Genomic DNA, 11,540 nt, shown 5'->3' with positions numbered 1-11,540 from the left:
CACAGGCTCACCGGATTCTGGTCCACGCATTCTGGCTCATGCACCCTGGCCCACGCACCCTGGCTCACCAGATCCTGGCCCACACACCCTGGCCCACACACCCCAGCTCATGCACCCTGGCTCACCAGATCCTGGCTCACACACCGCAGCTCACACAGCCTGGCTCCCCGGATCCTGGTTCATGCACCCTGGCTCACACACCCTGGCCCACGCACCCCTGGCTCACCGGATCCTGGCTCACGCACCCTGGCCCACGCACCCTGGCTCACCGGATCCTGGCTCACGCACCCTGGCTCACCGGATCCTGGCCCACGCACCCTGGCTCACCGGATTCTGGAAGGAGGCAAGAAACTCCCCACAGGGGCGCATGGGTGGCACAGCAGTTAAGCATCTGCCTTCGGCTCAGGGCATGATCCCAGCGTTATGGGATCGAGCCCCACATCAGGCTCTTCTGCTATGAGCCTGCTTCTTCCTCTCCCATTCCCCCCGCTTGTGTTCCCTCTCTCGCTGGCTGTCTCTATCCCTGTCGAATAAATAAATAAAATCTTTAAAAAAAAAAAGAAAGAAAGAAACTCCCCACAAACGTGGACTACTGAAGTCATGTACTGCATGTTCCTGGATCACAATGCCATCCAAGCAGACATCAGGGATAGAAATAAAGGGAAAATCCCCAAACCCTCAGAAATTGAACACCACATTTTTTAAAACAATGCACAGAAACACTTCCGTTATAATTCTTCACGTGAGGGGAAGTCCCAGTAATCGAAGCTCCCAGCACCTCGAGAACCAAGACCAGTAACGCAGGCAGGAAGGAGAAAACAGTCAAGATGACAGCAGAAATCAAACCGGACACAGAAATAATAGAGGAAAATCAATGAAACAATGAACTAATTCTTTGAAAAGATCACTAGCATTGAAAACCTCTAACAAGACTGACGTGGAAAAGAGAGAAGACACCAATTTCCAGCGTCATGATCATGAAGGACAGCACAAGCACGTCTGCATGCATGGATTTGACAGGCTCGATGGAAGAAGCCCACTGTTTGAGAAACACCAGCACCCAACCACCACCACGCGAACAGCTCTCGGACCGTGAAGGAAGTCGGGTCTGTAATTAAAATACCACTTCCCCTTCCACCCCACGAATCTCCAGCTTCCCATAGTGCCACCGGAGAACTCTACCCAAACGTTCAGAGAATGAAAACCAATTCTCAACAATCTCCTTTAGAAATCAAGAGTGGACACATCCTGATTCATCTTACGAACCCAGTATTACCCTGATACCAAAGCCAGACAAAGACCGTGAAGACCGGTATCTCTCCACAGCCAGTAGATACAGAAATCCTTAACGAAATGTCGGTGACCCTAAGACTATGCAGGGGTCAGCGGCACAACCTTCCCCCTGCCACACACAATCCATGTATACCTTCTGACTTCTCCAAAGACGTAAAGAGTCGATTAACACATATTTTGTACGTTATACATATTATATGCTGTATTCTTACAATAAAGGAAGAAACAAAAGGGACTATTCTTAAGAAAATCATAAGGAAGCGAAAACACATTTACGGTACTATACTGTATCTGCCAAAAAAAATCTGCATGCTGGGGCGCCTGGGTGGCTCAGTCGTTAAGCCTCTGCCTTCTGCTCGGGGCGTGATCCTGGGGTCCTGGGATGGAGCCCCACATCAGGCTCCTCCGCTGGGAGCCTGCTTCTTCCTCTCCCACTCCCCCTGCTTGTGTTCCCTCTCTCGCTGGCTGTCTCTCTCTCTCTGTCAAATACATGAATAAAATCTTTAAAAAAAAAAAATCTGCATGTAAACGGACAATCACAGTTCAAATTCGTGTTGTTCAAAGGTCAACTGTAAAAGAAAATAAAATTCAGCAATGTACCCATAGAACATTACTCTGTGACCAGAAGAGATCCATTCCAGTGATGCAAGGTGGTTTGATATCCACAAATCAATAAATACAATCCACAACATTAACAGTTTACAGAAAATTCACGTGACCAACTAGAATAGGAAAAGTTTTGACAAATTTCAACAGCCACCCACTGTAATAAAAACTGCAGGAAAACAGGGGGTCGAGGAACTTTCCCAACTGGATAAAGAGTATTTCCAAACACCCACAGCTGCCGTTGTTGCAGACGGGTGGACGGTGAAGACTGAACCCTTTCCCGCTATGCCTGGGAACAGGCAGGGACAAGGGCGTTCAGCACCGCCTCCCGATATCATGCTGGGAGCTCTCGCCTAAAAGAAGCCAGGAAACGGGACAAAGACACAGCCCGCAAAGAAGTAAAACTGTCTTTATGTGCAGACAGCGTGACTGTATACACGGAAAACCCAGAGCACTCTGTTTAGAAAGAAACTGTTGTGTGAATCCAGCAAGGTCACAGAATACAAGAGAAACATACAAAAACCAACCACATTTCTTACACTAGAAATGAGTATGTCGTTATCAAAATTCTAAAATGATAATCATATCATTTACGACTGTTCAAAACTGAAGTACTTAGGTATAAACCTAGCCACCTGGGTGGCTCCGTCGGTGAAGCGTCTGCCCTGGGCTCAGGTCATGATCCCCGGGGTCCTGGGATGGAGCCCTGCATCAGGCTCCCTGCTCAGAGGGGGGTCTGCTTCTCCCTCTCCCTCCCACTCTGCCTACTTGTGCTCTCTCTCTAATGAATAAATAAATAAAATATTTAAAAATAAATAAGTAAGAATAAATCTAACAAAACACATACAGAGAGCTGAGAAGTACACAGTTCTGATGAAAGAAATCAAAGGAGAATTAAGTAAATGCAGGGCACCTGGCTGGCTCAGTTGGGGAATGTGCCACTCTTGATCTCGGGGTTGTGGGTTTGAGCCCCACGTGGGGTGTAGAGATTATTTTATTTAAAAAAAAAATTTTTTTAAAGATTTTATTTATTTATTTATTCGACAGAGAGAGAGACAGCCAGCGAGAGAGGGAACACAAGCAGGGGGAGTGGGAGAGGAAGAAGCAGGAGATTATTTTAAAAAAATAAAAAGAAAAAATATTAAAAAAAAAGATAAAAAGAAGTAAACGGAGAAGCACAGCACATTCACAGACAGAATGATTCAGATGGCAAAAATGTCAACGCTCCCCAAATGGATAGGCAGGCTTAAAAAAATTCCTATCGAGGTCTCAATAAGGCTTTTTGCAGATAGGGACAAGATTATTTAAAATTTACCCAGAAAGACAGTGGGACTAAAACAGCTAAATAATTTTAATAATACAATGGGAGGCATCAGTACCCAACTTCAAGACCCAGCGTGCAGCTACAGTAGTCAGGACATGGACAGGTGGACGACACCGACTGAAGAAACCGGAACAGACCCACAGAAATAGGCACAACTGATGTCTGACGAAGGAGCAAAAGCCCTTGGAGGGAGGAGGGAAGCCTCCAGCACTCGGGGCTGGAGCAACCCGGCATCCACTGGCAAAACCAGAGACCCCTCCACCCAGTCCCACATCCGATACGAAAGGGACCGCTCATGGGCTCCAATGCGAATGACCACAGGACAGGGATTAAATGCAGCATGGACTGAAAACGCAACATGTTCAACTACATGACTTTTAGGAGGAAACACAGCAGGAAGTCTTGGGGACTGAAGACAAGGCAAAGGGTTCTTTTCCTTTACAACGAAAGGATGATCCTTAAAAGGAAAAACAGAGAGCCTGGACTAAATCCAAATTAAACAGTTTTGTGCTTCAACCATACTTTAATAAAAAATAAATAAAGTAAAATGTTTGAAACCCTAGAGGTAAAAAAAAAACCAAAGAACTTTTGCTCTGCTAAGCACCCTGGAAAGGGATGGCAAGACAAGCCTGAGAACGAGTCAACATTTACAAGACACACACCCAACAAAGAGCAAACATCTACAACGGAGCTCCCCAAACACCTGTAAAAAAGCAAACGGTCCAGCGAGAACATGGGACAGAGTCATGAAGAAACAGGTCAAGGAAGAGGATGAACAGACGCCGGAGAGCACCTGACTCGAGGCCCAACACCGTCACCCTCGGGGAATGATTACGTACACGGGATGACACGGCCCGCACATCCATCGGAAGGGCTGAGGAAAACGGCGCGCCAACAGCGCATAGCGGCGGGGCTGTGCACGGCGCATGGGACGTCATGCCGCAGGCCCTCTGGAAAAGGACACAGCAGCTTCTCACAAAACCAAACATGCAGGTTCCGTTCAGCCCGCAAGTGCAACCCTGGGCCTTCATCCGAGCAAGAAGCTGATGGTCCCGTGACGGCCGAAATCTACACCAGCTTTGCGCAAAATGGCCCCAGACTTGACACAAGCCGGAGGTTTCAACAGGGGAGCAGGTCAAGCCCACCGCGGCGCATCCGTGCCTGGGATCTCATCGCACACAGCAAGGCGTGAGCCGCCGACCCCTGAAACGCCTGCCACAGCTCCGCCGTTTGCAGACTGAGAACACGCAGTCCCAGATGCCAGATCCGTTTATACACGCCCGGGGGTGGGCGGCCCGGGGGTGGGCGGCCCGAGGTCGGCGTGACACAGGAGCGCACTGGTTAACGGCTCTGGTGAAGCGCCACGTTCTGCATCTGTGCACATCCACACCAACGTGCTGGTCATGCCCTTCTATGGTCTTCTCACCAGACACGACCGTGTGGTGTGAGGCACACAAGGGAGCTCTTGTTCTCTGGCCGCTGCAGGGGGACGCAATTACCCCCCGAAAGAGGACGACCAACAATACGTTCGTGTGTGCGCGCCTATGTTCACGGCAGCACTGCTCACTGGGCCAAGAGCCAGATGCGGAAAGGGCCCAGGGACAAATGAGTGAACAGAACGCATTACGGACACGTGCGCACTGTTACTGTGCTGACCTGGGCGCATCACACACGCCCTGGGCGGCGTTACTGTGCTGACCCGGGCGCACTGCACACGCGCCGCGCAATCTTATTCTGCTAAACAGAACGCATTATATACACCCTGCGCAATATTATTCAGCCTCAGAAAGGAAGGAAAACCCGTCACGTGACAGTGCGTGGACTGGGGACACTGCGCTGCATGTTTAGGCAGTTACGAAGACACAAACGTAAAGGTTTAATTGCACTTTCACGAGCTATCGGGAGCAGCCAAATTCACAGAGGAGGCAGAAAGGCCGTTTCACTGGGGGAGAGGGGAGTTACTCCCTAACCAGCTAGAGGTTTCCATTTCGGAAGATGAGAAAGTTCTGGAGACTGTCTGCACAACAGTGTACCTACTATCACTGAATGCTTAAAGACACTGCCGTCCGTTAAAAATAGTTAAGATGATAAATAATATGTAATATGTATTTTACCACAATTAAAAATTAAAAAAATTTCAAAACGACTCTGAAAAAATAAGACCTTTGTGATGGTGACTTCCAGGGCACTGAGCAGAAACTGTCTTCAGTGGAGCGATGAGACGGCGCAGACTCACCGAAATCTGGCTTCCGGTTGTACAGGAGGCAGAGACTCAGAGACGGATACCAGGCTCATCAGATGCTGAGGTCACAGCACCTCTCTACATGTCACACCGGTCAGAAGTCTCAATCTTTACTAAGAAACATGCGTTTTACCTCCTTTGGGTCAGTCTGTTCCGCAGCCATCATGGGACAGAGGACGTGAGGGCGCGTGCTGCATCCAAGAGCCCTTGGATACGGCTTGAGGGGAACGGAGACATCCTGAGCCAGGTACCCACTAGTTCCTCCCCATGCTGAGCCGACCCCACTCCCAAGTCTCGTCAGATGCACGGTGCTGGAGGCCCACCTGGGACCCTCAGACAGTCCTCCATCTGCTAGGTCCAAACCTCACATCACCCACTTCCCCACGGGATGAGACCAAAGCACCTGCCAGCCAGGGGAAAGTGTCAGGAAAATGAAGGAGGCATGAGGAGAAGCTGCAGCCATGGCAGCAACAGGGCCAGGAAGGAGGGAGTGAGACCACCCATCAGACAGGCTCTCCACCGCCCCAGGACACGGGAGAAAGGAAGCCTTGCTTGGTCGTGTGCAGTATCACATGGGAACATACCACGGAGACTCCTGAACAACACGCCTGGCTGTGTATGGTACTGAAATGACCTGTGCCTTCTCCCTCTGCCTCCTAACACTTCTGGAATACAATCACTGTGACAACTGGGATAGACACGGATATGCCGTGTGGTCTCCCATCTTTCACAGGGGGACCCCATGGTGTCTGGAGGACGGTGCATGGGCACTCGAGGCCGCCTGTGCTCTACCCTGCTGTCTGTGCAGAGGGGCAGCGGTGGGGGGTTCAAGGGCTCTGGCGGAAATCACTCACCGGGGGCAGCTGGAGGGCCGTCATCTGCTGTGCGTCCCTCAAACTTGCTTCCTGAAGAAGGGGGGTGTCTTGCAGAACTGAAAGAGAGGGGAAAAGCGTGTCTCTTTCCTCGAGCCGATGCACATACAGAGCACTCGCAAACCACAGGATTTCCATCACTTTGCTCTCTGACGTCGCGAGGAGGGGCTGGAGCAGGGAGTGCCTGGGTTTAAGATGGCTCTGCCACTGTGTGGCTTTCTGTGCGTGTGTGATGCTGATGCTCTTTGGTCTGACGTAAATCCCAGTACCGTGAACACACAGTGTTCTATGCGGTTCAGGAGCACAATCTACGTGTTACAGACACGACAAATCTGTCTAGTACTCGGCGCACTCTGCCGCCTCCCACGGGTCCAGGGACTCAGCTTCGTCCCCAACCCGGGGAAAGTAAAGGCTCAAGCTCTATGGCGTCAGGGTGTCCATAAGAGCTGCTGGCAACGAACATCACTGCGGGACTCACTGCCACTGATGAGTTTAGAAATCACACAGGTCCGGAAGAAGACCGCCGTCAACCACGAGCAGCTCCTGGCGGACCAGTGGGCACAGCACGCTAAGTGCCAGCAGGCAGGTGTGCGGGGCGTGGCATGCCATCGGCCCGCCCCCCCCCCCCCCCCCCGGCNTGGCACCTCCGCTCCGCTGCCTGCGGGATGATGACTCCTCTCCTGCCTGCACTGTACCGCCTTGCTCGGGCGTCCCAGGAGGTGAGCCACACCCCTGGCCCGTGGGGCTGCCGTGTGAAACCAGCTGTTTGGAAACCTTCTCCTTCCGCAGAGGAAGACTTGGAAAGCTAACGTCTGCTGGGTCACAGCAAATCCAGGAGCAAAGCCTACGTCCCATGCTGAACCTGCCCAAGCTGTCGCTAGCATCCGACGTCCCTCCCTGGGCAGGGCTGGGACAGGAGCCTGCAGCTCCTCCTGGTCCTCCTGAGCACTCTCCCCGGGCCGTCTGCACAGGCGCTGTTTACTTGGGAGGATGGCTGCTTCCCTGGTGCCGGGTGACGGGATGCACTGTGTCCCTACCAAACTCACATGGTGAAGTCCCAAGCCCTGGCACCTCAGAGCAGGGCCACACTGGAGACAAGGGCTTCCAAGGGGAAACTGAGCTGCACTGAGGTCCTCCGGGTGAGCCCTGACCCAGTGACTCGTGTCCGGATAAAAAGGGATTAGGACACAGATGGACACTCAGGGACAACTGTGTGACGACGCAGGGAGATGACGGTCATCCACAAGCCACGGAGAGGAGCCTCACGAGAAAGCCACCGCGCCCACGCCCCGATGCAGAACGTCGGTCCCCCAGAACTGTGGGAATATCTGTTGTGTAAGCTGCCGTGCGGACGCTGTTGGGTCACAGAAGCCCCAGCAAGCCAACATGGCCAGCAGCCCTGACGTGAAAGCAGGGAGAAGCTGAACACTTACACAGGAGGCAAACTACTTTCACACAGACAGAAACTGAAGACGCTTTTTTTTTAAACTAAAAATCTTACTACGTTACAAGGGACCACTTGTGCAAATCACAAGCACGCACCCCTGGCTTTTTCCAGCTGTAACTAGGGGACAACATGGCAAGTCCACCCAAACCAGCCCTCCCACTGTGGAGGTCCCTCCTTCACCCCAAGGGCACCAAAACCTCCCATGACGATCATGGGCAGCTCGGGGTCCCTGCTCTCAGCACCCTTCAGTCCTCCACAAACCCAGTAAGGGTGACTGCTTTGTCACTGGGGATGAGCCCCCAGTAAAAGCCACATAGTTCCTAGTCACGCAGACGTCCCTAAAAAGCTAGATTTCGTTGGAAACTGGGACTTGGAGTATGCCCTAGGTCACAGCTCGAGGATTCAAGGCTGCCAAAACCAGCTGCCTCCAGCCACTGGCGCTCTTCCTACAGAAAGCCAAATACACCTAGGTGACAGCCAGGCCCCACACCCCGAAAACACCACCCTGTTCCCTGCCACACAGTTTTAGATTTCCTATGACACGTCCTGAGAACAGCTGTTTCATAGCCGAGAAGAGAGCCGTTCGGGGAGATGAGGCATAGCCGAGTGCAGCTGCCCCACGGGCCCTACCGGTGATGGTGCCTGGCTGGTCCCCAAGCCCACAAGGCCCAGAGATGCACCCTCCAAGAGATGGGCAGTGGTCCCCCTGGGCGGGCCTAGCACAGCGAAGAGGACACACGTGCTCCTCAGATTCTGACTGGCTGGCTCTAGGGAAGGTCCTGGACCCCGAACACATTTAGTTCATGGCTCTTCAGTGGATGAGAAGGAAATACTGACACCGAGAGCTGTTGCCACGGGCATAGGGTGGGGTATGCATGCCCCTCCCCCGCCCCCTTGGCAGGTACCTGGATCCCCACTGAGCTGGCCTGGCGGTCTGCTTGGGAGCCCAGGGCATGGCGTCAGGGCCACGGGCTGGGTGTCCTGGCTCTTGGCAAGGTCGCTCTGGGCTTCTGCCGGCAGCCGCTCCTGCTCCTGGTCCGGAGGGCCGTCCCCGTCCTCGATCACCACGGGGTCTTCACAGTGCTTGAGCTGCAATCCCGGAGAGGGTTTTTCAGGGCCAGGTGGAGAGGTCCCTGGCCAGGCGAGGGCTGGTGTCTGTGCGGGAAACTCGGCCAACACCGTCGCTCCCAGGGCCTGCTGAGCACCTTCCCGGCTGATCGCCAGAGGCTCAGACAGGGCCTTGCACAGGACTGCGAAGTCAGGCCCGTCAAGGAATGGAACCCGCTTTCTTGGGAAACCGAACTCCAGTGGGAGCCTCACCAAAGCCAGGAGCTCCAGACAGAATTCCTCACCCCGGCCAGGGGACACGGGATGCCGCCAAACATCCAAGTACACAGCAGCCCCCGCCCCCCCGCCAGCCCAGCCCAGCCCCCCCTGCTCACCCACTGCCAGGGTCTCCCCGGCTCCCGTTCCAGCGCCTCCACGGCTGCCACAGCCTGGTCGCCACTCTCGGGCTCCTGGGCCCGCACCCAGCCCTGGATCTCCCGGGGCAGGATGGCCAGGAACTGCTCCAGCACCAGCAGCTCCAGGATCTGTTCCTTGGTGTGCCTCTCAGGCCGCAGCCAGCCCCGGCACAGGTCCCAGAGGCGGTGCAGAGCCTCCCGGGGGCCCGCAGCCTCCTGGTAGCGGAAGCGGCGGAAGAGGCGGCGGGAGGACTCGGGGCTGGGAAGCTCCCCCTGGGGGCTAGGATTCTCTCCCGGTGGGCTCCTCATTTTCCTGGGCTCCTCACTTTCCTTTGGAGCCAAGACTCGGGGGCACAGGGCTGTGGGCATGATGGGATTTGACGGGGGTCAGCAGCAGAAGACGACCCTATTTCCAAACAGAAATCACTGGCTTCAATGTTCTGGTTTCCTGTGGTAGGTTTTTGGGGGTGGTGATGGGGAGAGTGGCAAAGCCCACAGAGCCCAGCCCTCGGGAGAAGTTCTGGGACACGGCAGAGGGAGTCAGTGTGGCTGCTCCTTACACAAGGGGGGAGAGGGAAGTACCACCCCCGCCCCCAACAGCACCATCCCGTAATTCCCCTAGCTGGGCGACCAGACACACAAGGAGAGGAGTCTGGGAGAAAAGCGCGAGCAAGACAGGACACCGGCGTTTCAAGCATCCAGGGACACGGATGGGGCCACACCCAGGAGAGGGATGGAATGAAGGCGCTGTGGTACCTTCGGTGGCCAGGTTCTCCTGGACAGGACCTGAGATGCCTGCAGCGAGCAAGACGCTATCTTGAGGCGTTGGAGCCAAAGTCGCCCTCGTTGCCCTTGAGAACTTTGCAAAAAGAGCTGGAAAGACAAAGACAGACATGCCTTCAAAGCAGACCCAGGACCAGAAGTCAGCACTGCAGGTGGCCGGGGTGGAGGACCAGGCTGGGTCTGCCAGAGTGAGCCCCACCCAGCAGAGTGGACAGGATGAAGCAGACAGCCCCGAGGACGCCAGACGGGAGAGGGGAAAGACGCAGCCACATCCTGCGTGTACCCAGAGAGAAGTCAGAGTGTATTCATGAAACAGCAGTGCTGCAGGTCAGCCTCCACCCCTCACTCCACAGTCTGAATAAAACTTCAGGGTATGAAGACGCCCTCCCTGGCCTTCACCCTTGCCTCCCTGCTTCGTCATCCCCAAACCATGGTGAAGGTGACAGCACACAGCTCACGGCCCTTCCTCAGGCAGGACAGAGGTGGGGCGCTCGGGGCACAGGGATCAGGCCCCCACACCTTCCCAGTGACATCAGAGAGTAGCCACGGCCACTCCAGCCTGGGGACTCCAGGAAAGTGAAGGGCACATGGGGAAACATGGCCCCTTCCCTTATCCTCAGGCCTCTGCGATCCTTGGACAGCAGTGTGTATAAGGCTCCCCCCACGCCCATTTCACAGAACAGCAGTGAGGCCACAAGAGCAGCAAAGGCCACGGAACGGCCACCAGACAAACTCCAGGCTCCGGACCTCTTTGCTTTCCACGGTGGGAACAAACACAGAATGGCACCAAAGGACGCGACGGTGTCTGCGCCGGCAGCTGGAGCACCATCTCAGCTTCCAGGAGCTCAGCCATCACACACCTGCAGGGCCTCTCAGTGCTCAGGTCGGCCCCCAGGCTGGGAGACTCGCGCCCCACCTCCACCGCTCGGCGTCCGCAGCGGGGCACCCGCGCCGGGGGCTGCGGATCACCCCCAAACACACAGCCCGGTCCCTCTTTGTCACCCGGACACCTGGCACGCAGGCGGCTCGAGAGGGGACGCCTGATGAATGAAGTCACGTTCGTCCAGGGGGCATTCCCGGAGGGGGCGGGGCGTGCTGAAAGCAGCTCCAGGAGGACGCAGCCGGAGCAGCAGAAAGGAAGGAGTAGAATGCTAGGCCAGGCAGAGGGGCCAGCTTTCCCCGCCGCCTCCCTCTCTCGCCTCCCCGCCTGGCCACACGAACGCGCCCGCAGTCCCGCCAGCTCCCGGCTGCTCACCTCACCGCCTGGAACTCCTGCCCGGGGTCTAACTCGAATCCCTCCTGCTGCGGCGGAAGTCTCCGGCAGCAGCTCCTCATCCTTCCAGCCCGCTCCCCCGGGCGTCCTTCCTGAGGCGGGCCGGTTCCTCGCAGGGGCCGACTTCGTCCCCGTCTCATCCAGAAAACCGCGGCTGCGCCCGGGAGTGGAGAGGTGGGAGCAAATGGAGGCGCCTGAAAAACAGCATTTGTGTCGCCTTACGGCCCCGCCCGCACC

The 11,540-nt window shown here is 55.2% G+C and overlaps 2 protein-coding genes across 2 annotated transcripts in view; both read right to left on the bottom strand.

Moving 5' to 3' along the window:
* The window catches only part of ZNF496 (zinc finger protein 496), a 34,284-nt gene extending 22,750 nt beyond the window's left edge, over nt 1–11,534 (bottom strand). Inside the window, 5 exon segments of the mRNA XM_034647016.1 lie at nt 6,320–6,396; nt 8,690–8,873; nt 9,227–9,653; nt 10,004–10,120; nt 11,286–11,534. Coding sequence (XP_034502907.1) covers nt 6,320–6,396; nt 8,690–8,873; nt 9,227–9,616 — 651 coding nt within the window. The 5' untranslated portion in view covers nt 9,617–9,653; nt 10,004–10,120; nt 11,286–11,534.
* DNAH9 (dynein axonemal heavy chain 9) overlaps nt 1–11,540 on the bottom strand; it is a 1,064,222-nt gene that overhangs the window by 265,745 nt on the left and 786,937 nt on the right. The window lies entirely within an intron of this gene.

The sequence above is a fragment of the Ailuropoda melanoleuca genome, chromosome 17 (assembly GCF_002007445.2).
Source record: "Ailuropoda melanoleuca isolate Jingjing chromosome 17, ASM200744v2, whole genome shotgun sequence".
Classification (NCBI taxonomy): Eukaryota; Metazoa; Chordata; class Mammalia; order Carnivora; family Ursidae; genus Ailuropoda; species Ailuropoda melanoleuca.
The sequence above is the reverse complement of the archived record's forward strand: the minus strand, read 5'-3'. Positions and strand labels throughout refer to the sequence as shown.